Source organism: Danio aesculapii, chromosome 19 (genome assembly GCF_903798145.1).
Source record: "Danio aesculapii chromosome 19, fDanAes4.1, whole genome shotgun sequence".
In the NCBI taxonomy this organism is placed as follows: domain Eukaryota; kingdom Metazoa; phylum Chordata; class Actinopteri; order Cypriniformes; family Danionidae; genus Danio; species Danio aesculapii.
The window spans coordinates 45,400,053-45,425,976 of record NC_079453.1 but is presented as its reverse complement, the minus strand read 5'-3'; the positions used below and the strand labels follow the sequence as shown (position 1 = coordinate 45,425,976).

Sequence of the window (25,924 nt, the reverse complement as noted above, 5' to 3'; positions counted from 1 at the left end):
GTTTTTGTTAATAGTATGACAATCTATGCTTCAGTTTTATTAAATCATATTACATGGGCCAAAACCTCACCGTCTATCAAAATGAGATGTAAAACATAAGCCACATGCAAATCTGAGTGGCTAGAAAAATGATACCTTAATCCTGCTGTTCCCGGTGTGTTTTTACCGTTACACTGGCGGGAACTTAATCGCTGTTTTATTGAAATTCTATTTTAGTAGCTAGGCTAATGTTAGCACGACCGACATCTTTAGAGGGCATCTGGCAGACACTTTTATCTGAAGAGATTTCCAGTGCATTTAAGGTATGTATTTCGCAATTATCTTTTCCCTGGAAAGATGTTATGCAAGTTGTACAGTTTAAACCAGCGATTATGAAGAAATACTCATCATCTAGGCGTATCTCTTGTGAATCAGTGTCCTCAGGCTGTGGCATTAGGAAACTTCATCGAATGTTTGCCACAGGAACATTTCAACAGAAATATAGCCTAATATGTGGAACATGCTACATTTGATTATCAGTTTAGCTTTCAGTGGGACATTTAACACTTTTTTTAGCCTTTCACTTAGTTTTGTAACCATACTAAAATAGTAGGCCTGCTGCACGTTTTACTAAATATTTTCCTAGTGGAAAATGGTGGTCAAGATTAAATATTTGGCGACTGTTTTGTGGCGAATTGATTGGGAATCAAAACAAATCAATATATTTGGCGATCATCTGGTGGCTATTTTTGGTAAAAAGTACCTTCACAATATCTCATAGAAACATTTATTCTTTTGTGATTATCAACTTTAAATTTGGTACATATATTAGTTAGACATGTGTATTGGATTTTATAGCAAATTGATTCCCTACAGGTTTTTATTCTCAGTAAACAAAGTTGCTATCTTTTCAAAATCAAAGTTTGTTTACTGAGAATAAAGTCCTATAAAATCTCATTCATGTCTAACCAAATTACACTCATCGGCCACTTTATTAGGTACACCTGTCCAACAGCTCGTTAACGCAAATTTCTAATCAGCCAATCTCATGACTGCAACTCAATGCATTTAGGCATGTAGACATGGTCAAGACGATCTGCTGCAGATCAAACTGAGCATCAGAATGGGGAAGAAAGGGGATTTAAGTGACTTTGAACGTGGCATATTTGTTGGTGCCAGTTGGGCTGGTCTGAGTATTTCAGAAACTGCTGATCTACTGGGATTTTCACGCACAACCATCTCTATGGTTTACAGAGAATGGTCTGAAAAAGAGGAAATATCCAATGAGTGGCAGTTTTGTGGGTGCAAATACCTTGTTGATGCCAGAGGTCAATATTGGACAATAGAAGATTGAAAAAAAGGTTGCCTGGCCTGATGAGTCTCAATTTCTGCTGCGACATTCGGATGGTACGGTCAGAATTTGGCACCAACAACATACAAGCATGGATCCATCCTGCCTTGTATCAACAGTTCAGACTGGAGGTGGTGTAATGGTGTGAGGGATATTTTCTTGGCACACTTTGGGCCCATTAGTACTAAGCGACCATCGTGTCAATGCTACAGCCTACCTGAGTATTGTTGCAGACCATGTCTATATCTTTATGACCACAGTGTAACCATCTTCTGATGGCTACTTCCAGCAGGATAACACACAATGTCATAAAGCGTGAATCATCTCAGACTGGTTTCTTGAACATGAAAATGAGCTCACTGTACTCAAATGGCCTCCACAGTCACCAGAACTCAATTCCATAGAGCACATTTGGGATGTAGTGGAACGGGACATTTTCATCATGGATGTGCAGCCGACAAATCTGCAGTAACTGTGTGATGCTATCATGTTAATATGGACCAAAATCTTTAAGGAATATTTTCAGTAGGATTAAGACAGTTCTGAAGCCAAAAGGGGGTCTAACCATAGTACTAGTTAGGTGTACCTAATAAGTGAGTGTATGTACAAAATTTGAAGTTGATAAATCACAAGAATAAAAGTTAGAGCTTTTGTGTAGTTGCTTTAGCAAAAATAGCCACCAGGTGACACCTAAAGTTGCTATATTTTCAAAATAAAAGTTTAGGTGTCACCCTAAACATTACATTATCCAGTGGCTAATACATATTAAACCTCTGCAACATTATTAAATGTACATGCTGAATCACTGATATGTGTTTGTTTTGTGTTCTAAAGTTAAATTTTAAAGGATTTATTTTATTTTCAAGATCTGAGGTGAACTATCTGCTGCTGCTTTCAGTAGTATGGCAATAAATGTCATGTAAAATGACATTCAAACTCACATTATTAGCATTTAACACTAAATAAAGCACATGAGCTGTACCTGAGGTGATCATTGTCAGTTTATCCTTGTTCAGCTGCAAGAAATAGAAGCTTTTCTAAAATATCAATTCAAGGTGTTGGCTAGAACTAGATCTCATTTTATTATGGAAATATTCCTTCTATCACGTGCCGTTGCTTTTATATATGCTGTCTCTCATTTCAGAGGTTGCATCCTCCGACGGATGCATTCGAAGTGCGCTGCGTCATCACGGCATGACGAAAGTTGTCTCATTTCAAAGCAATTCGAAGGCTCCTTTAAATGCAGCCTTAAAATGTGTCCTTTTCCCAGGTAATGAAGGACACAACTGGTGGATCCTTCGCAGCCTCGAACGTCCCAAGACTCATTGCGCACTGATAACGGCAGGACGTTTTTATAAGAAAACTCCGGATTAAAGGTATGAATTAGGTTTTATTTTACTTGGATATCTAAACACGTGTGAAAAACCAAAAGGAGTATGACATGTCTTACTAATAAGGACATGTATAGATAAAAGGAAATATATTTCCAGGATCTGTAAACCATGTTTTGCCTTCAGATCGCTTAATATAAGTTTTAAAATCACTTTGAAAAAAAAAAGTCATTACAAATTTTATTACTGCTTATTAACGGCAGCTGTTATGGTAGCTAGGGGACGAGATCGGTCCTCTGTAGGCTACATGGTCTCATTTCAAAACGCTTGGTTCCACCTGTGTGGACTTCGAAGGACTCACCCTCACATTTTTCGGAGGATGCAGCCTCTGAAATGAGACACAGCTACAGCTAACATGATTTAAATCCGCCTTTAAGCTTTAATACCTAATTCAACCACTGGGTGTCAAACTTACTGCACCTTTAAAGCAACTGAAATGAATCCCATTCCTAAAGCCTAAACACGAATAAATGAAGAAGAGTCAGAGTCGCTTGTGAAATTTTGAAATTTTTTCATTGTTTTGTTTCAAAATAAAGATCACACATTGTTTAGAGACAATCTACAACTGGAGTTACAAAAAATAGTTGCCCAGGCAGAAAGCACACACAGCATCTGTTACCTATACACATTATGGTTACAAGTGTGCCTGCATAAAGAGAATAGGAAATATACACAAGGCTGTTTAAATATACACCGGAGAGTGTTCCAAATCAAAAAACCAAATGGCCATTATGTTACACTTACAAGTAGACAAAAGAATGGCAAATCTGTACACACCTCCGCCTCCGAGCGGGGCAGCCGAGCACGTCACACACACACGCACATACACACAGACGCGCTCCCGCTACCTGCCCCGCCGCGACCGAGGGACTATAAAAGATCTTAAAAAAAGAAAGGGGGGATGAGTGGAGGTGAAAAAGAGGTGGCTGGTGAATGGCTAAAAGCAGAGTGCGCACTTTTCTCTGTTTCTTTGTACATCTATGCAGTAATAATTCAAAGGGCTTCAAAACCAACCAACAAAAAAAAAATCTGATATTACAATTTACAATATATAACAACTCATAACTCAGAAACCACAACCAAAGAGGTGAGAATTTACACTGAAATGCACAAGATTTTCTTTTTTTCCGTTTTGTCGGGTTTTTTGTGTTTTTTTTTTCATCTTCTCATACCAAAAAAGGCTGTAGAAGCGAGTCCACATTTACATTAGCGAAGGTTTACAAATGTACAATTATACAATCAGAAGTATGTATTCACTACAGGGGAAGATTATAGATACAGATTGGACATCAAAAACCAGAAAAAACTACAAAGTTTTATATATATATTTATATATATATGCAAAGTTCTACACCAAGTATGCACTAAATAGTTTATAGAAGCAAGACCAAAAACGTCTCCCATGCTAAATGTCTGCGTGTTAGCAATCAAGTGTTAGCATAATGTGCGTGTGTGTGTGTGTTATGAAAGAATATGCGCGTTAGAAAGGTGTCGCGAAGCAATAAAGTGTGTTTGCGCAAGCCTACATGACCGAACCAAGGATAAATCAAATATTCTCTCATTTCATACATCATTTAGGTAGTAGACTGGAAAAAAGGACAGAAATGCTAAAAGGGAGAGGAAAAAAAACTAACAAAAAACAGGTCACAACAACCCGGGATGATTCAGCGATGAGGGAAAGATAGTCTCCTTCCCTGTGTCGTCGGGTTCGGATAAACTCGCTCGCTCACACACACACGCGTGCACACCGACGGGACTTATGGGAAGGGTTTACATGATGCCATTGGGAGGAGCGCAGAGTGGGCCCAGGTCAACACCGTTCTTCATGTAGTACTTCTCCAGCTTGGCCAAAATGTGCTTTCCGTACGTGTACTTCCTCAGCGTCGCAATATGGGGCCGGATCTACACAAACACAAGCAGAATGCATGATCCCACTCTTTCAGATTCAATGACTTTTTAAGATCACTAATCAATTTAAAAATTAAACACCTTCGTAATTCACACCTCACAAAAGTCTTAATATTTACATTAAAATGTCAGAGTAATGATGTTTTCAATGTGTCTTGTTCAAAGAACTTTAATACTGCTAATATTCAAATGTGTTTTCTGAAATAGGGTTTCTGCAGGTTTCAAGTCAATTGTAAGACTTAAGACCCTTTTAAGACCATTATGAATGAAATATTAGACTAAAACAGGGCTAAACCATACCTGTCAACAATGGGATGTGAAAAGGATACACACATTTTAGTTATAACCTAATTAAACACACCTGATCAAACTAATTGAGTGCTTTAGGCTTGTTTGATACCTACAGATCGGTGTGTTGAAGCCTAAATGGTAAAGCAAAAATGTGTCAAAATGTGGCACCTAGAGATCATTCACGTTAACCCTCATTTGTCTTGAAGTAATAACTGAACAGAGTGAGACTGAAACAGCATTTGAAAGTGAAACCATAAACAGATCTGCGCACAGTGAGCCTCTTAAAGCGACAGTACATTATATTCCTGCAGCAGACAGTTTTTATCATTATTAATCAAACAACAAAGGACAAAATCCCCCACTGCTCTTGACTGAAGGACTTTTGTAGCTTTAATGAGAAACAAATCAAGTTTAATTCTTACAGTGGAGATGCTTAAGGCACAGATTGTTTCAGTCGTATATTTTTTAATCTACTGTGAAATGTGTGTGTGTATATATATATATATATATATATATATATATATATATATATATATATATATATATATATATATATATATATATATATAGATATATAGATAGATAGATGGATCGATCCTTTTGGTCATATGGCCCACTTAAAATTGTTTAAATAATCCTGATTACAGTTGTGACCAAAATAATTGTGATTTTCCAATAATCGAGCAGCCCCCCTATTTTAGACAGGAACACTAAGTAAATGAGGTTAAAGCGGCACCTTGTGCATTACAATCTTGCGTTGTGTTGGCTCGGCCACATCTATCATCTTCTGCACAACGTAGTTGGCGTACTGGTCCTTCATCATGGTGTATAAGGCACTGTGTGGCCCGTCCGCCATACTGCACACCTCATCGATCAGCATCGCCCGTTCGGCACGCAGAGAGTGGGTCACACACTTCTCCACCACATTACTGACACACAAAAACACATACCACACAGTTAATTAACCACAAAGTGTACTCCATTTAAAAGTGCACAACAATGGTGCTCAGAGTTGACAAAAAGTAAATATAGTAACAATTTACATCGCGCACACCGGGACTCTTTTTGGTCGTGTTTTCAGTCTACGTTTTATGCCTCATGACTAAGGGTGCTAATGTGATCGTGCACACAAACGTGCAAAACGGCAGGTGTAAAGGCAAAAATTTTAAGAAACGCCTCATGCTCGTTTTTTGTTTTGGCGCGCTGTGTCAAAACCTTCTCCACCAATCAGATCGGCACTTTTGTTCACGTGCATGGAGCTGCTGAAGTTACAGTAAACAGCACTTGGAGGCGCTGAAGTGCAAAACTGTCAATGTGAGCGCACACTGAAGATGATGCCCAGAGACGATATGAACGTAGATCTGCTTAATGCTCTGGTGAACAATAATCATTTCTTCATCGCTAGAGCTGGAGCTGCTACTTGAACTATCCGTGTTTGTTCGAATCGCCAGTATTTTTAACAATAAGCGTGTCAACTTTCTCTCTTCTTCTTCTGTGATACAAGTGGGTGTCAGAAGCTTAAAGTTGTGTAGCGCCATCTAACATCAAGGAGTGATTTTGCATACGCTTCAGCTCAACGCTGGTGAAAAATCGATTGGGTTTGAATCCGGAAAAACATCTCGAAAAACCCAAACGAATAGCGTCCCGGTGTGTATGAGCCTTAACATGAACTAAATCAACTTACAGTATTGTTGAAAAATAAAGACTGGACTAAAATGATTGTAAACTAAATTAAAAATCTTCATATCTGAAGTGGCTGTTTATATTCTAAAACTAAAAAAGAAAAGACACTGGGTTGCTAAATGTTTAAAATGGTTTAAAGATAATTTCTGCTATGCCTTTTATCTTAGCGACACAGAGTTTACAATGCGAATAAAGAATACAAAGTTTGTTAAATGTGAAGTTTGCATTATTTTTAAGTGATGTTGAAGTGAGTATTTCAGAGTATTTCAATTTTTTTCTTCTTCTAAGGAAAGTTTGGCTGAAATAAAAACATTTAAAAAAGACGAAGGTCAATATTATTATAATTTTTCCGATTGTCTCCAATACAAAAATCACTGTTGTCCAATGGCTTGCCCCTTTTTCACACTACGAGCAACACAGCGACCATTCATTTCAATAGAGAGCAAGCGACATCTGGCAAGCTTTGGCAATGTAAGCGACAGCGAATGTGGTGACTGGATGGGAGCATATCGAACAACGCAACAAAGTTGAGAATTCTTCAAATTTGTGCAAACTTCAGTGACTATGAACATGCAATATTGTTGATGAAAACGAAAAAACTAAAACGCATTAAAAAGAGAACCAAAGTTTCTTTCTATGATCTAAAATAAAGATAATAACTATAGACCTCCACAAGCTTTCATGCTTGTTGCCAGAAATTTTAAATCCCCCATCAGAGCTTCAGTCTTCAAAAGACAGATTTTCATGCACTTTATTTTACTTCATCTACAAAATATAGTAACCATTCACAAATGCTTTCTTACACTGTGGAGAAAGCATGGATAAGCTTAAATCAGAAGAATAAGATAAGCGAGAGCTCAGTGATCTCCACTGAAATGTTTTGCTCAAACTGAATTTCAGCCAGCTGTTTATACTGTTTGCAGCAAACTAATAAATCACAAACACGTTTGCAATAGTGGATGCCAGATAAATGCACTTATGTAACCTTTGTGCCACAATGTGAAGAGTTTTTGTTTTACTAGAAAGACACCAATATAAATAGGAAACAATATTATTAATGCCACTTGTTTTTTCCATTATGCTAGGAGTGTTTATAATTTATTATCTTAGAACAGGTGAATTAAAACCAGGGTTTCTGCAGGTTTCACCAAATCAAATGTAAGACTTTAAGACCATGAAGAACAATTTCAGACTTCTATAGGGCTAAATGCTGAGGATTTTTAAATGGCCCAGCAGGAAAAAAATATGAATTAGTCATTTCTTATCCACATATTTTAAACAATGTGTCAAAACAAGCAGACCTTTGTTGTATACATACATTTTTTCCAACATAACTTAAACTCTTTAAAAACTAAATGTATACACAACAGACTGTCATATTAGTTATGAATAATTTTGGTTAAAGTTGAGAGATGTATTGTTGGTGGTTGGATGCGTGTTGGATTGTTTGGGTAGCTTTACATAAAGTAAAAGACCAGTTCAAAATTATTTCAGACTTGCAAGACAATATTTCAGTGAATTTAAGACTTAAAAGCCAAACATTTAGTTCTTGAAATTTAAGACATTAAGACCCTGTGTATACCCTGAAAACAGTCGGCCTTTTCTTGATTCATTCTTTTTTGTCCCAGTACATCATTTATGAAGTGACAACCATAATCGATAATCAAATTAAAATAGAGTAAAATAAATAATTCTGATGATCAGTTTATCCATTATGCAGCGTTAATAAATTGAGCCAGTATAAACTAAAAAAGAATAACATTTACAAATAGCTGTTTAATTTAGTCTTAGTTGACAACACAAATTATATATGAGCAATTCCATGCAAATGTCAACCTTGCCATGATAAAATTAACCAAAATAAAGAAACAGTTTCTAAATTTTGTGCACGCAAGTATTTTACAGTACTTTAAAAATACTCAAAAATGTCTGTCAGTGTTTTCAAACTATTATATTTGATTTACCAAAGTCACACAAGTGCCAATTTCACATGTCACAGCCATAACAAAGCTTTTCCCTCATAAATGCAAAAATGTTAAATAAAATAAAATCAATCATGTTTGTTCTATAGAGAGCCGGCTCTTATCCTTTTAATTAGCATTATTTCTTTTGGGTTGTGCAGTTTCATTCACAGAATTTCTACAACTTATGTTGTATACTGTAAACTTGTCACATCTATAATGCATCTTTATTTTCCTCATTTAAGATATAAAAAGTTTATAGATAGATATTTTTCTTCTCCCACAACTCTGTGATTAGCTGTTTTGGAAAATATAATCAGATGTTTCAACAATGTTAGTGTATACCTTCTCTGTGAATTTATGTCTTGAGTATTTACTGCAACTGTCACATCCATAATGCTGGAATTGCCCACATATATATATATATATATATATATATATATATATATATATATATATATATATATATATATATATATATATATATATTATTTGTAAAAATATACTATTTGAGTATGAATCATGAGTTCAGATGCAAAAACCTCTAAATGCAGTCTGAAATTCTCCTAAAGTGAGCATTTGTCTCAGTTTTCTACATTAGTCTTCAGTTGTTTCACTTTAAAGTAGGGATGCTCAAAATAATTGATTAGCCGTTAACCGAAAGGGTGCGTTTGTAACAGATTAATGGTATCAGTTAAACGATTAAAAAGATTATTTTATATATTTTTAGTTTGGCTGTAGGGGCTGATTGAATGCGCTTTTGCGTTAAGAGAGGCATCTTTTGAATGGTTTACTAACGGCCGCAAGTGTTTTGCACATGGCTCGTCTTGGGTCGTTTTTTTGACAGAAGACAAAAACATATGACTGAAAAAAACAGCCTATGCCGGTTCTTAAATAGGATCAGTCAGTGTTTTCATTTTGTAATATAAATGAATCATTTAAGTGGAAAATAATTTAGGGCAGGCCTATTTATTTTATTCATTTTATTCTGTTTTTCTATGCTATTGGAAACACTGCAGGTGCTTGAAGATGCTCTGTTGTTATGTTCTGTTATTAATATGCTAGCATGTTAAAATAAATCAGTATTTTAAAATGCAATATTTAATGTGTCAGACACAAAATAGACACGTCAATTTGTTTAAAAACATGTAATAGTAATCCGACCAGTTAACCGTTAATAACCGATTACCGAGCGGCGGTTGTCGGTTAGCAAAATTAACCGAAATGAGCATCCCCACTTTAAAGTCAATGAAAAGAACAGATTTATTACTATGAAAGTAAAATTACTAAGCCTACACTCAAGAGTCTGAGAAAAATGCTAATTTTAGAAGAAAATACCAAATAACATTTAGGTTTTAGCATTAAACTTCATATATTATAAATATATAATTAGTTTTTTAATTAGTTTTATAATAATAATAAATATTAACCTTTCCACAAGCCTAAGACTAAATTAAACGGCTACTTGAAAATGATTTTTTCTTATGATTTTAAATCTTGGGCATGCATGTATACAGGTCGTTTATAAACGGTTTAAACATTTTTATACATATAGATGCATATTTATTTACATTGGCTTAGCAAAATAGATTTAGAAAATCATTTAAGATTTATATTCATTTATTTACTCTTTTGCTATTTACTTTAGACGTAAAAAATAAAAGAAATAAATAGTCATTTCTGCAATAATTCAATCTTTGTATTGTTGAAAATTAAATAAACCTCAAATCTACAAAAAAATAAAAGCACCACCACAGAAAGACTCTTCCTTCAGATGTCTGTGCTAATTCTCTCTAACTTATGAAAACGTCTTTGCGGACATATTTTTATTCTCCCACACACTTTGAGCATACCTGACTTGCACATAAAAAAAACAAAGTATACTTCAGGTATCAGAGTCTTTTTAGCCTGCTGGCCTTTATGTGGCGGTTTATCAAGCATGCATGAATGCTCTGTGCGCACCTGGCAAACTTATGCTGGCTGAGCCCCAAAACATTTCCTCGGATTTCAGATACAATCTTGCTCTTGTCCTCAGCGCGGCCGTGCTCCAACACGTGCTGGATTACATAATTCCCATACTGATCCTATACGGGAAGCAGAAGAGCAGAGGTCTGGATGAGAGGGATGCACGAGACCCTGGGTCAGAGCAGAAAAAGCGCTGGGTCATCCATTACCTGCACCAGCTGCTCGGTGTGCTGATGGATTTCCTCCAGGATGGGTAAAGTCTGCTCGGGCAGGCAATGCTCCAGAATACGCTGGATCACCCGACAGCCATATGGGTGTGTGGACAGAGCGAACACCTGCAAAACACACGCACAGTTATTAGTTAAACATATACTCAAGAGAAAGGGTTTTAAATACACTTCAAAATTTACCCCTCCAGACTAAGGTTATTTTAGTTAACAAAAGCTAAAAGACTAAAAACCTGCTCACACTGGGACACTTTTCGCTTGCGTTTAAAGGGGCATGAAACACCAAAACACATTTTTTGAGCTGTTGACAGTCATACATGTGTCCCACGCTGCTAAAACATTAAGACACATTTATTCTACAAAAAAGTGAAAATTGGTTGTTTTTGCGTTATTTTGAGCAAAGTCATTCTTCCGGTTTGAAACTAATTTAAGCTGCATCACGGCAATTAGATCCTTGCATGTAATCCAGCGTGAAGAGTGGATGTCTCTGCGAGTACATTGTGACGTCTCTGGGTGTGCAGCATTAAGGCTGATTTATACTTCTGCTTCCAGTCCATTGACGCACAGCCCTACGCCGTAGCTAACACGCAGAAAATTTGAAGAAAAATTTAACTACACGTCGCAACGACGCGTAGCGCAAACTTTGTGATTGGTCGGCTTGGTATCGCTGACGAGTCTGGGCGGGACCGAGAGCCGCATGAGCCCGATGGAGCGATTGTTTACAAGTGTGGAGTCCCGTGAAGGAGCTCCGGATGGAAAGTTTTGTTTTGCGTTTACCTCATGTTTAAAGTTGTTGCATGTCCGCCGGTTCCTGCCTCAAAATGAGCGAGTTTGAACCACTTGTACATTAAGGAAGCGTTCAGAAAAAACAAAACACCAGCGAAGAAACTCGACACAGAGGAACATTAACACCTCACTGCCAACTAGCATTTCGGAAGTGTTATTGCAGAACAACAGAAACAGCGCGCAGAAGTATGAATGCACAGCTACGCACTGTGCATGCGCTGTGGGTCACGTCGATCACTTGATGCAGAACAACAGCTTCGAAGACTGTTTTTACCTGTTACAGTGCTTAGAGAGTCGTCATGTTGTGTTGCCAAAACAAGTGGAAGAAGAATTGTTTGGAGATACGGGGCGTCAGTGTTTTGTTTATAAATGTGGGCAACGAAGGTTTGATTTTCATTTCCCCACTATGAGAGGGCAGCTGGACTTACGTGTGGACTACAGTGCACGAGACAGAAACATGTTTGGAAGGAACATTTTTACCCGAGAGAGTCTTTTAAAAATGACACAGCTCTAGTTGGTGTTGATTGTCCTGTCTCTACAGATCTGATAAGTCATTGATCAGTGGTCTTTGTTTATTCAGATGGCAAAATTAGTTCTTACTGTCAGCAGTACTCTTTCAGTTTTTAAAGACATACCTTAGTGAAAATTATTTAGTTAGTAAGTTAACAGTACGTTAATATAACTGCAATATTATAGTACAATATTATGGACTGGAACATCCTCTGTAAATGCTGCTCTTCGAATGTAAACACCTTAAATCAAATTATTATCATCGTGTAGAATTTTCACCACATTTTTTGACAGGATAGTCTATACACACGGCTTTCTGACGCTACCTATCAAGTGTATCTAAGTTACCGAGAAATGCGGAGGTTTTTTTCTCTCATTCGCCGTGCGGTATCAAACATTCCATTAAAACTGCGCTCTTTCAGCAGTTCCTTGCATCCAACATCTCGTTTGTGACGGGGGCATGCATAAAATGTTCCTGAATGAAAGTGAAAGTGCCAAACTGCAGTTGAAGTTGACAAACGAATAATTTGGCAAATAATTTGATTACTGTTGTCCATGTAAACACAGTCACTGTCTTTTTCCCCTGCGTCTGTGTTGGTTTTGCTTCTGTGAAAATCAGCGCGTGCTCAAACAGAAACTCCCATTTTTATGCAAAACCTTCCCTCTTTCCCTCCCCCGACACTCCCACCTAAACATAGCTGGACACACTCACTTTCCTGACTTTTTCCAAAATAGAGGTGTGAAAACAGAGCTGAGACAGGGGGGTTTCAAACAAAGGGTGCCATTGTGATTGTGCACTTAAATGCAGGCGTAAAAAACATCTTCAAAAAACATACCGCTCCAGGTTATTGTTGTCACAATACTGGAATTTTAAAATTGGTATAATACTAGAGCTGTACGATTTGGGGAAAATATCAACTTTATTATTTTAATTTAGTACATCTAATGTCTAATTTAGTATATTTTTGACATTGCGATTTCGATTTGATTTGCGATTTAATTTTGTAGTCAAGCTTCAGCTCAATTAATCTGTATCGTAGCTTCTTACTGCTAAAAGTGCAGTGAGTGTTAGATTAAGATATTAACTCAACATTTATTCAAATTAAACTCAAATTTTTCTCTAGAGCAAACAGTAAGCACAAATAAAATGACCTGACCTTTTTGTAAACAAGTTCAACTCAAATTATGGAGATAGTGTAGCTTATACAAACAAAATAGTGGTACTGCAAAATGTCATAAATATGTGCGAGGCGGAAGTGTATATATCCTATGGAGCACTTGGATGAAATTTTAAAATCCTTCTTTGGTCAAAAGACACTGTCTTTAGCGAGTTACTGAGTTATGGTGTTAGTTATCCCCTGGTGCCTTCGTGATGTTTTTCATATAGTGTAATAGCCGCAAACATCTCTGAAATTGTAGTTTGCTGTTGCTCGCTACTAGATTAAGTGTCACTGCAAAAACTTTTAGTTGACTTTGTAGCAAGACGCTCCACATATAGCCGCTGGTTGTTGTATTTACACATGCTGTGGCAACAATTCTGTGACAGCACTTACAAATGACCTGTATTTGTTTGGTGACTTTGTCTGTAATATGGGAATATTTTGGTTTCAATGTTTTTTGATATTAGTCTATTAATGTTACTGAAGAGGCAGATGCCATTTTCCCACTCGTTCATCAAACACTTTCCTGTTTGTTGTTGTTGTTTTTTTGTTATTATGGGCGTTCCACATAGTTCAGTTGTGCAATTTTTATTGGGCAGAACGAAAGTGTGCTAACTCTATTGGCTAGTAAAGGCACACACAGACAGAAGTCACACAATTGCTCTGGGCTTCGGAAATTAAATGATATATACTTTATATTACAGCCTCTTGGCATTAGCTAACTGCAACGTTTCAAATCCATGTTTCATATACAACACCGTGAAAAATATTAATATTTCATACAATTTGATACGACGAGAAAACCCCTCCTTTATATCTATAATTAAACTATATATATGCAGAGGTGTTGGTCGGTAATCACCCATTCCGTTATTTAACTCCAATAACTCCAAGGGAGATTATGGTAGCCTATATAAATAAATAGATTAAAAAAATTATAGATTTTTTTAAAAAGGGTCAACGTGCAAATCAGCGACAATTAATGCATTATTGATAATGAAATGGGAGCAGTTGCTAACCTCTCGAAATTGTTTATACAACTCTGCATGTCAGTCATTTCAATATTTCACTAAATTATATTAGCGCAGGGATGTCTAAACTTGGTCCTGGAGGGCCGTTTAGCTCCAACTTGCCTCAACACACCTAGTAAGCGCTCGATTAGCTGGCTCAGGTGTGTCTGACTGGTGTTGGAACTAAACATTGCAGGACACCGGCCCTCCAGGACTGAGTTTGGGCACCTCTGTAGCAAAGCTTGCGTCTTTCCTTGTTTTATTGTTCACGAATCAAAAACCTTCATAACCAAACTGGGTTCAGCACTTGCTATCTTGCCACTGGATACCGAAGAGATGGGGCTGTGTAGTGTAATGTACACTGTAAAGTTCTAGCTATTCTTTATTTGCCTAAAAAAGTAAACGGCATGTTTAACTACATATACAAAATAATCTTCATTATAAAGAATATTGTCAGATTTTTTCAGAATTTAAACTTTATTGTATTTGTATGATTCTGGACTCAATGTTTGTGCAAACAATTTTATTTTTATGACAAAGATTTAATGCAAACACTAAACTAAGCTCTGGTCGACACTGAATGTGTTCGGTTAACTCTGATATGCTATTATTACTAAATATACAACTAAATATATAAAAGCTATTTATAATAATAATATAAATATACTGTATATATATAATAATATAAATGTCGCCACAATCAAATATGAAACTAAAACAATGCCATTGACAAAACGTTACTGTACTTAATGCAAGACTATAATAACCTTGCTCCAGAACTCAGTGGATGATCATGCACTTCTCAAAACACAGACAGGCTGAAAAATGCATGTAAGTAGACTTGTGTGTCCCTGACATTCATTCTATGTGAATGTAGGTCTCAAAGTCTACTTGTTCACTGTTGCAGCCATTTTGGCCAGTGCGGTCCATTGAAGAGGAAACACTGAATTTGACAAGACTGCAGGACTGTTTAGTTACTTAGATTTTAACTTGCCCTGCAACTTTGGTTCTTAGGGAAAAAAGGGATCCGATCAATATAATCAGGTTTCTCAAAAGATTAGGTTGTTTCACAAAGAAAGGATTACTTGTATAGAGAAAGGATGGATTAAATTGATCAAAAGTTATAGTAATACACATGGAAAACAAATTATATTTATAAATGCTGTAAATTAACAACAAATGCTGCCAATTGAAAATGTGAATTTATTTTAAATTGTAATACTGATTTTTTTGTATTTAAAAAAAACTAATTAAATAAAATTATTAATTAAATGTACCGTGAATAAAATAATACCTTTATTGATGCTTTAATTTGTGCTTGACTTTTATATTTAACACAAAAAAGGAACAAATTTACATTAATATATTGTTATAATCAGTCCTTCCAGAATTTTGCAGGGATATTTATTTATTTAAAAGGGGACTAAGCCTAAAAGAAAATGAATGAATGAATTTATTTATTTATTTATGGACTAAAATGGCTTTGAATTTTTTTTTTTTAAACTGGGGTTAATTGGTTCAATTATTGAAAATTGGCTGTGAAAATAAACAAATCACGCAATTTATTTTCTTTTTTTATTAATCTAAAGAACCACTGGGCTTACAAATCCTCGTAGACACTGTATAATATATTAGTTCTATATTACATATGTTTTTATTTTCCCATCATGCAAATTTTCTATTTTATGACAAGACTGCAGTGAAAATCTTAAAAAAATATAAATAAATAAAATAAAAATAAAAATCAAGAGCTCAAAATAAACTCACAGCTTCCCAGTTTACACCGTCTCTCACACACACACACACTAGAGACCCACCTGCCCTTTGAAGGCATCAATGATGAACTGAAGAGCATGAGGCTGAACACACTCGATGCATTTCTGCACCACATGGTTGCCATTTTGATCCTTCACACACTTCAACACGTGTCCGTCGAGCTCCCGAACCATCTCATTCTGCAAACGACAAACATTCAGATCATGAGCTCTGCGCAGCGACATGTGAACGATTAGAACATGAACACAGTCTTCATAAACCTACAATGACTTGCTGGTCGGAGGGGATGAACTCCAGGGCTTTCTGGATGACTCTGCAGCCGTACATCTGCAGCGCCAGGGATAACACATGACCACGGATCCGCTCGGCCAGCGCCAGCTTCTGATCCAGACTGCCAAACTAAACACATCAAGAGGCTTTTAGCGGACACTCCTCATTTCATCCTGACTGACACATGCTGCTATTAATCTGCATATCTGAGGAACTGCACATTATAGACAGTGTTGCTTTATGCTGTTTATTAGAGATTACAGATATGTATACATTAAGGGTGGGAATCACAGGTTAACTCATGATATGATCTCACGAGAGTTTGTCCCCGATATTGACGTCACGATAACCACGATATCCATGCTATATCGATATACCACAGGAAATTTATCCATCTTATAGGGGTGGGCGATATAACCTAAAATTAATATCATGGTATTTTTCATCTTTTGAACGGTGACGGTATAATATCATGGTATTACTTTCAATAGCAAAATAATATACATCTCAAGGAAGAACAGATAAAAGAAAGTCTCACTTCTATCACTCTTTAAAAGTTTTGGTTTGGGTCATTGTAAATGCTCAGTCTCGTTATGAGCTGATCTTCATTTCTCTGTGTTGGTGGAATAAAGCAGGCGAGTCAGCCGCACCAATTTATGAGCAGACAGAGCAGGATTCTCGCGATGACCACCAGCGCAATACCGCTCTTTGTTATGAGCTGTAGTTTCAGTGTAAACTTAGTAAAGGTGAGTTTCTTTGGCGATGATGTGTACAGTGTTAGATTTTATTTTTAGCGGACATTTGCGCTAAACACGCGTTGAATGCAACGCATCGAGATTCGGGCACCTTCTCTGAAAACCCTCGATTGATCTCAGCTGACGGATCAACATTTACCTCATGACATGATCGCTGTCATCTGCGCCATTATTATTATAACTTTAGGTGAGGTTTGCAAACCTGTGCACTTTTCACTCTTCAGCCGTTTGCATTTCCTGCAGTAACAAAAGCTCCCTGTTATCTGACAGCGGGAAGCGTTGAGTGATTGACAGCTAATATGAACCAATACAGCAGCAGGGTAGAGCGATTCAGCAAGTTTTTAGAGAAAATCAAATCAGATTGCACTACAACCATTATATTCAGACACACAAATGCTCCCAAATATATTATGAGGGCGCATAGATTAAATTTCGGGCGCTCATGCGACCAAAATGGTTGCAATTTTGAGCCCTGTAGTATAAGGACAGGTATTCAGACCACAACTGAACGTTTGAAGAAAATTGAATGCCTTATTATTTAGAATTAGCTATTATTGATGTAAATGCAGCCGTTCAAGGCGCATAATTGATTTATTACGGTATTGACGGTATTAGAAAATCCATGTCGCGGCGCAATGTCACACCAGTGATGACTATGACACCGGTGTACCGCCCACCCCTACCACCATATATCAAAGTTTGTAATTGAAGGAGGAAAAAAATGCATTAAAAGGGTAATAATACGCATTTCTTTTATTAACAGCACATTTTGAAGAATTGAAACAATGCTTAAAAAAGCTGATAAGCAGAGAGCAGCGACTGAAAAGGGTATGTCACTAAATTAGAGCAGCAGAATGGTTAAACTAACGCAAGGCCATTCAAATGATTGATATGTTGACATCTTTATCTAATATAAATATTGCTGGAATGCAATAGTTTAAGCACATATTCCAGCATGATGTCTCTAAGCACTGACCGTAGACTAGTGAGAGAGTGATCTAGCGAACTGAAAGCGCGCCTGTGAGGGAGAAACTAGCAGAAGATTGGGGAGAGCTGGATGTCTAAAACACACAAGTAACTTGGTTCAGCTTGAACTGAAGGATGTATTCATATGCCTGAGATTGTCACCATTGCAATGGCTCATCTATCAGTGGTTTAAATGACGCCGGTGCATCACTGATGTATTGTTTATCCTCCATTACTGGATGAGGTAAACTGCTGCAGTCAGTAAGACTGATTAATTCATTTAGATCTTTTGTACGTTTAGATAAATATCAACACTTGGCACCAGAGTATCGATAATGTATCTCAGCTGGAAATATCACGATATATCAGTATTTTGTCCCACCCCTAGTAAACATTAAATTTTAGATAACCAATACTTTAAGTGTTAAATAAAAATAAAAATTAATATTTGGTGGAATAACCTTGATTTTTCTAAGATAAATAAAAACAAATCTTATTCTGATCGTTTATCATTCTTTGGGGGGGGGGGGGGGGACACACTAGATTAATTTTATTAATAATAAAATATAATATAATAAATAATTTTATTAATTAATTTTTTAGAAATGGTATATTTTTTTTAACCATACTGGAAACATTTAAGCGATATTGTAGTTGATATATAAATAAATATTGATATATTTACAATTGATATAAAAATAAATATTTGGTATAATAACCTTAATTTTTAATCATAACAAATGAAAACATATGATTCTGATTGTAATTCTCTAAAACAGATGCTCTGAATGACAATTTTATTTGAAATTCTAAAGAAAATGTTATCATACCATAGAAAGAAACAAAGTAGGGCTGCACAATCCTGGACAAATATGCAATATTGTTGTAACAATATAATACTTCCCTAGAAAAATGCTATTTTATTAGCGATGTTTTTAAATCATTTATTTAATGATTATAATATAAATGTTCACAAAATAAACGATGAACTAAAACTAACAATGCCATTAACAGAACCAACTAAAACTAAAATGTAATGTACTTAATGCAAAACTATAATAACCTTGCTCCAGAGCTCAGTGGATGATCATGCACTTCTCAAAACACAGACAGGCTGAAAAATGCATGTAAGTAGACTTGTGTGTCCCTGATATTCATTCTATGTGAATGTAGGTCTCAAAGTCTACTTGTTCACTGTTGCAGCCATTTTGGCCAGTGCGGTCCATTGAAGAGGAAACACTGAATTTGACAAGACTGCAAGACTGTTTAGTTACTCAGATTTTAACTTGCCCTGCAACTTTGGTTCTTGAGGAGGGAAAATGAAAAATAAATAAATAAAATAATAATAATCAGGTTTCCCAAGATTTTTAACAAAGAAAGGAATATTTTTATATAGGATTCAATTAAGATCAAAAGTGACAGTAACAACTCTTATGAAACATTCCATTTATATTTATGCATTTACAAATAGTTGATTAGTTGATATTAAAACAGTCAAAAGATTTTTCAGATCTAAATAATTCTAATTCAGACTAAAAAACTGGGTCAAGATGCAAATGTTTAGTCTTTAAAACCTTGTGAATGAGTGAAAGCCTCAGCCGATATTCTGACTCTGATTGGCTTCTTTGCTTTATAAGCATTTTTTCCAGCTCTGGGTTCACCTTTGGGTCGCTACAGCCAATAGAAGAGCAGCAAATAATGGGGAGGCGGGGATTAAGATAGCAAGATCCCATCTGATTGGTAAAATTTAGATAACCACCAAAACAATGCATAAACAAACAACCAATGTTTAACAGAGCAAGAAAATTTTCACAGTATGTCTGATAAAATTTTTGCTTGTGGAGAAAGTCTTATTTGTTTTATTTTGGCTAGAATAAAAGCAGCATTTCATTTTTTAAAAACCATTTTAAGGTCAAAATTATCAACCCCTTTAAGCTATTTATATTTTCAATCGTCTACAGAACAAACCATCATTATACAATAACTTGCCTAATTACCCTAACCCGCCTAGTTAACCTAATTAACCCAGTTAAGCCATTAAATGTCACTTAAAGCTATTATTTACTGTCACCATGGTAAAGATAAAATAAATCCGTTATTAGAAATGAGATATTAAAACTATTATGATTAGAAATGTGTTGAAGAAATCTGAAAAAATAAACAGGGCGCTAATAATTCTGACTTCAACTGTACATGTTACATAGACTATTATCATGATAACGATAAGTTTGCTATATATTGTGCAGCCCTAAAACAAATTAACAAAAATTAAGGTGGGTTTACCTATATTATTATTATTAAATAATTGAGGTAAACCCATAATTAATAAATCCAGTAAACAGAAAAAAATTGAAGTGATCTTAATGTCAAAGGAAAAAAAAATACTTAAAAATTTGTGTTTTTTGCGATTACTGGATTTATTTTTTTCTCCATTTATACATTTAATGATTAAACTTGGATGTTGCATTAAAAACTGCTTTAAACGCAAAGAAACACTGTTAAATATGCATTTTAAGTGTGATTATTTAATATATATATATATATATATATATATATATATATATATATATATATATATATATATATATATATATATAAAAAAAAAAGCGCATTTGAATGTTAGAATTTGGACTAATGTTAACGCTTATCATGTTTAAGTTTTATGCAACTTAAAAACAAAGACACAAACGAAACGCTGACATCAGAAACTGTAGTTCACTAGACCCCAAACGGGACATGCATCAAATAAACTCTGTATTACCTCAAAGAACTTCTGGATGACATAATTTCCAAACACATCGACCATGAGCTGGTAGGCGGCCTGTAGGATCTCATTGAAGACCAGCTGACGCTCTGCAGGACTCGCCCTCTCCAATTTCAGCTGAATAAACCTGTAAACAACACAACAAACGTGTTACACATTTTATTGCTCCCTGACTGATTTTATTGATATTGGAAAAACTCAACATTTTTATTTATTGCAATATGAATAAAACATCAACAATTGAATTGAATAGCTCTATTTGTAAAGAATTCACCGTTTCAGATCGACTGGGGTGATTTTGTAAGGCAGTGCTTTATGAGACACTGTTTATGCAGTGAACTAATGTATTCTGTGTTCCTCAGCTGTTAATATACAACCAATATTATGATATATGTGACCCTGGACCACAAAACCATAGTAACAGGGGTTAAAGTAAAAAAAAAATCCTGAGCCTGAAGCCCCTGGGGGACTGCACAGAAGGACTTACTTCAAATATTGACAATAATAACAAAAGTAGCAAGAGCTTAAAGTGCTTAAAAACCTGGTAAACTGAGACCGAGATAGACTCCCTTCAATGATAATGCTTTGCACCATTTATTTAAAAGTACTATGTCAAATACAGGGTTTTCTTCTAAACAATAACAAGTGCTCAAAGTGCTAAAGAACTGAACTGCTAAACTGAAGATTAGAATTGAAAGATTAGTTTCTGCATAAAGTAGAATGCATAAATCTTGATTTGCAAAAATTAACACTTATACTACAGGCCTTAAAGTATTCCAGCACCGTGCCGGATCTCCGGCGTGCGGCCGTGAGGGAAAAAATATATATATTTTAGAGCCTGCGCATGCGGTGTAATTGGGGATGCTCATAATAATCAATTAACCGTTGACCGAAAGGGTGCATTCGTAACTGATTAATGGTCTCAGTTAAATAATTAAAAAATATAATTTGGTTGTTTGGCTGCAAATGGGGTCGATCACAGCGATCATTTATTTATTTATTTATTTATTTTTGGGGGTTGTAAGCAAAGTCCTGCAAACTCTTCCTTTTAAAGCTGTAGCAGTAAAATGAAAGCCTCAGTTTGGTTATCATTAATCAAAAATCAAGAAAATCTTTGGATATGTTTGATTCGTAGATTATTTAGGCTATTTTAAAAACTGATATTATATAAGAACTATTCATAACTGCAATTTCAAATTGGAAAAAAGGTTGGTTTGTTGGTTGTACACTAAATCATCAATCGCCTGTTTGTTAAGTTTTTGACGCGGCTCCATGCACCACAGAGATGATCAGCATCAGCGCTGGTTTATGTCAACTCATCTGTGTCAAACTGTGACCAGAAATATCCTCCTTTCATTTTGCTTCTTTGGCAAAATAGGTCTGTAGGCACGTGTGTTTGCATGTGTTACAATCCCGCGAGTTAAATATTTGTTACACATTTAGGAGCTGATCACAAAGAGAACGTCTTTCTGTTCTAAAAACGCGAGGCGCACTGCACTGCCCTTTATATTGAGAAGAAAAAAGCATGGTGCTCTTTTGTATGTCACTAGGAAACGTATTATAACCGTATTGTGCGCGAGTCGTGTTGCTGTCAATGTTATAATTGTAATTTTTTATAATATAGTGATATTCAAGATCTGTAAAGTAATACAGCTCTGGATAACTTGAAACAGCAATCATTAAAAGTTCGCCGTAGACACAAACTCGGCTGTCACCTCAGCAGAAATCCTGCAGTGTTTTCATTTGATTGAAGAATGAAAAAGACGCAACTGAGGAAACGTTTTACGCTCGAACACACAACACGCAACGGCTAAACGCGAGGCGCGCAGGGACATAAGCGGCGCGTTGATGTGCCTCTCAACGCAAAAAGCTTGTTCGCTGTGATCGGCCCCATTTGCAGCCAAACAACCAAAATTATATTTTTTAATCGTTTAACTGAGACCATTAATCAGTTACAAATGCACCCTTTCGGTTAACGGTTAATCGATTATTTTGAGCATCCCTAATTACAATGGCTCTAAAATATATATATTTTTTCCCTCACAGCCGCACACCGGAGATCCGGCACGTTGCTGGAATACTTTAAGGCCTGTAGTATAAGTGTTAATTTTTGGAAATCACGATTTATGCATTCTACTTTATGCAGAAACTATAATAAATTACAAGCAAACATAAATAGAAAAGACAATAACAATGATTTGCCCTCCAGCAGGGGCGCACCCCTTAAAGTGTGATGTCATATGAAAACTATTATTTGCAGATGTGCACACATTGCAATGTCAATGCTGAAACTTTATATTGTGTATAAATTAGGATCCTGTGTTACCTGGAGCCGTGCTGGTCCTGAGAGAACTCCATGACGTGTCCTGCGATCTCTCTCAGCTGCAGGTTGGGGTAGCGGTTGTTTCTGAAGTCCTCAAGCAGGCGGCTGCGTCCCGACGGCATCACATCAGACATCCCGTAGCGCAGCCGTGACGAGGGGAAGAGCTGACTGCTGGGACTGAAGAGAGACGAGCCTGTGGTGGCGCTGCGGTACTTCGCCTCCGCTCCGGGAGCTGCTGAGATGAAGCGCCCACTGCCATTGGTCAGTCCACCTGAGGGGGAGGAGCCAGAGTCAATTTATTGATTTCCGATGAGTAGATGCAATCTATGATGCGGGAATCAACTTGATAGAAAAAGGGCTGTTTTTCTTGTTGTAATTAAGTTAACAGCAACTGAATTTAGGGTTTTAATTTAGTCATGCTTTCGATATAAATTCAAAAAGACTGTACGCATTAGTTTTGTGTTTGGGCAATTATTATTGTAACACCATATATACGTTTAGGTGATCAAATAAGAAAGAAAAAAAATAAGCAGGATGCGTGTTAGATTCATCAATGAAAATTTGATATAATTGTTTATCTATTGAATTGGAGCTTATGTGTGGTCTATTTGTCAAGTCGCCACTGGCTTGCATGGTTCGGGATCTTTAGAGCTGCGCATCAATGGATTTGCTCTGTAGTGTTTGGACTCTCAGTAGTGAAAATTAAACCACACTGAACTGAGCTAAACTGAACTGAACTTAAACAATGAAAACAGAACTGACACAGATTCAATTTACTATGATCTTTCATGTGACGCTGCTTTGACACAATCTACATTGTAAAAGTGCTATACAAATAATGGTGAATTGAATTGAATATTTCAGGGTTTCCCAAACTTTTCAGCCCATGACTAGGGCCAGACGGAATCTGCGGACATTTTTTTGCTGTTTCTGCGCAGAATTGTGGTAAAAATCTGCAGATTTATGCGGAATTATTTAGGCAGTATCATAACCAAAACCTTAATATACGAGATAAAATGTAATACCTTTTTAACTTTTATTTAATGTTTACAATGCAAATCCAATTAGATCCACTTTATTTGGTAAACAAAGCAAATCTCTCATATAATACATCTACAGAAAGACAGAAAATATTACTTTACAAACTGTATTAATAAATCATAAGAATATTTTCATATTAAAAATATTACTGCAATTAATTTAAAAACTGAATAAATATGAATTTACACAAGTAAATAAACAATTAATGATGGGCTAAAAATCAGCGGAATTCTGCGCGTGCAGAATCCATGTGGGCCTACCCATGACCCCCAAAATAACAATTCCAGTGACTCGTTACCCCCACTATCCTCAGAGGTGGTCATAAACATGCAAACATTGATCACAACGGTGCACACACACTAATAGAAGCTATATAAACACAAGCATATTGACAGTCTAACAAGTCTAACAGTCTAACAACCATATAATTTAAGTCATTATTCATTTGTTTAATTTAACATTAACTGGCTTCTTATTTGTATGGTGCTTTTTATGTAACTATTAAATACTATTATTAGCTTCTGTAGGTTAAGAATAAAAATTAGTAATTCTAAAAGTTCAATAACATAGATAAGACCCAAATTGAGCAACCCCAATTAAGCGAAACACTGGTCTATTTGGTTGCATTTAAAAACCTACTGTGAGAAACATGAACATATGAAAAAATTAGATGGCTCTTGCTACATTATCACTATATAACCCATAGTAAATGCAGCTTTGTTTACAGCATTAACCTAAATGCATTTTTATTTAGCCTGTCTACTGTTTAAGTTCGGCATAATTTCACAAGGATAAAGTCTAAAGTCATATACAATATATTTTGAAATTATAAAATCTAATTGGAATTAGCTTATGCTAACAGCTCATGCTTATGCATTGAGCATCTTTCTGTGGACTGATTATAGTTTCAGATCATTTTAAAATCACTGCAGATAGCTCAGATTGTGAAAATAAGTGCCTTGTTCGTGTACTTATTTTAATTTTGTTTTTGTTTCTAGCATAAAAATAAACAGAAATCTAAAACATAATTGGCCAACTTGCTAGTAAAATCAAAATTGGCCATGTGAAAAATCAAGATCAATGCATCTCTAATCGTATTTAGATGTTCATATCCTCATTTTAACTTTTTCGTTTTGATTTCTAGCATAGAATAAATTCAGAGATCTAAAACAACATCTCTAGCTAAATTGCAGATGTCGTAACCTCACCAAGATTAAGACTGCTTGAGGATCCATGGGTTGAGAGCGATGGCGGAGGGGTGAGAGAGTGAGAGGGGCCTTGGTTTGGAAGCGGCATGCCAACCGGGCCAGGGGAGGAGCTAAAGCTGAGGCCGTTGTAGAAGCCCCCATGGCCAATAGGAGTGAGGCTGCTGGCTGTGCGCTTGTACAGGTCAGAGCTGCCCGTCAGAGAATCCCGACGAGACCCGCTGGAACTGGAATTAGCCACTGTAGAACAAAATATCACACATTATAAAAACAATAAGCCAAGGTGAGAAATCTGATTCATCAATCTTAAACATCAGAGATTTTTGTGGTTTGCTCCTATGGTGTAGTGCTATCTGATGTTTACTTAAGGCTGGTATACACTGATTTTAAAAACCAGAACAGATGACATTGTTTTGATACACATCTGGTTCAAAATAATTTAATGTGCCCATTACTGTATTATTACACTGAGCCTATTAAGCCCATTACAGTATTATTACACTGAGCCTATTAAGCCCATTACTCTATTATTACACTGAGCCTATTAAGCCCATTACTCTATTATTACACTGAGCCTATTAAGCCCATTACTCTATTATTAC

At 36.0% G+C, this 25,924-nt stretch overlaps 1 protein-coding gene and 2 non-coding genes across 4 annotated transcripts in view; all 3 read right to left on the bottom strand.

The window, feature by feature from the left end:
• Positions 1–3,212: 3,212 nt before the first annotated feature.
• Positions 3,213–25,924, bottom strand: part of pum1 (pumilio RNA-binding family member 1) — a 60,868-nt gene continuing 38,156 nt past the window's right edge. For both annotated transcript variants that reach the window (XM_056479140.1, XM_056479141.1), the window contains exons 14-22: positions 25,326–25,562; positions 23,080–23,347; positions 20,751–20,880; positions 16,263–16,397; positions 16,040–16,177; positions 10,739–10,864; positions 10,527–10,648; positions 5,657–5,849; positions 3,213–4,623 (exon numbers count right to left, since the gene is read on the bottom strand). In XM_056479140.1, coding sequence (XP_056335115.1) covers positions 4,492–4,623; positions 5,657–5,849; positions 10,527–10,648; positions 10,739–10,864; positions 16,040–16,177; positions 16,263–16,397; positions 20,751–20,880; positions 23,080–23,347; positions 25,326–25,562 — 1,481 coding nt within the window. In that variant the 3' untranslated portion in view covers positions 3,213–4,491. The remainder of the gene's footprint in view (positions 4,624–5,656; positions 5,850–10,526; positions 10,649–10,738; positions 10,865–16,039; positions 16,178–16,262; positions 16,398–20,750; positions 20,881–23,079; positions 23,348–25,325; positions 25,563–25,924) is intronic.
• On the bottom strand, positions 15,050–15,185 carry LOC130247325 (small nucleolar RNA SNORA5). The gene has a single exon (XR_008839533.1). It is a non-coding gene; the product is annotated as a small nucleolar RNA SNORA5 (small nucleolar RNA).
• LOC130247326 (small nucleolar RNA SNORA5) lies at positions 19,113–19,248 on the bottom strand. Its single transcript, XR_008839534.1, has one exon. It is a non-coding gene; the product is annotated as a small nucleolar RNA SNORA5 (small nucleolar RNA).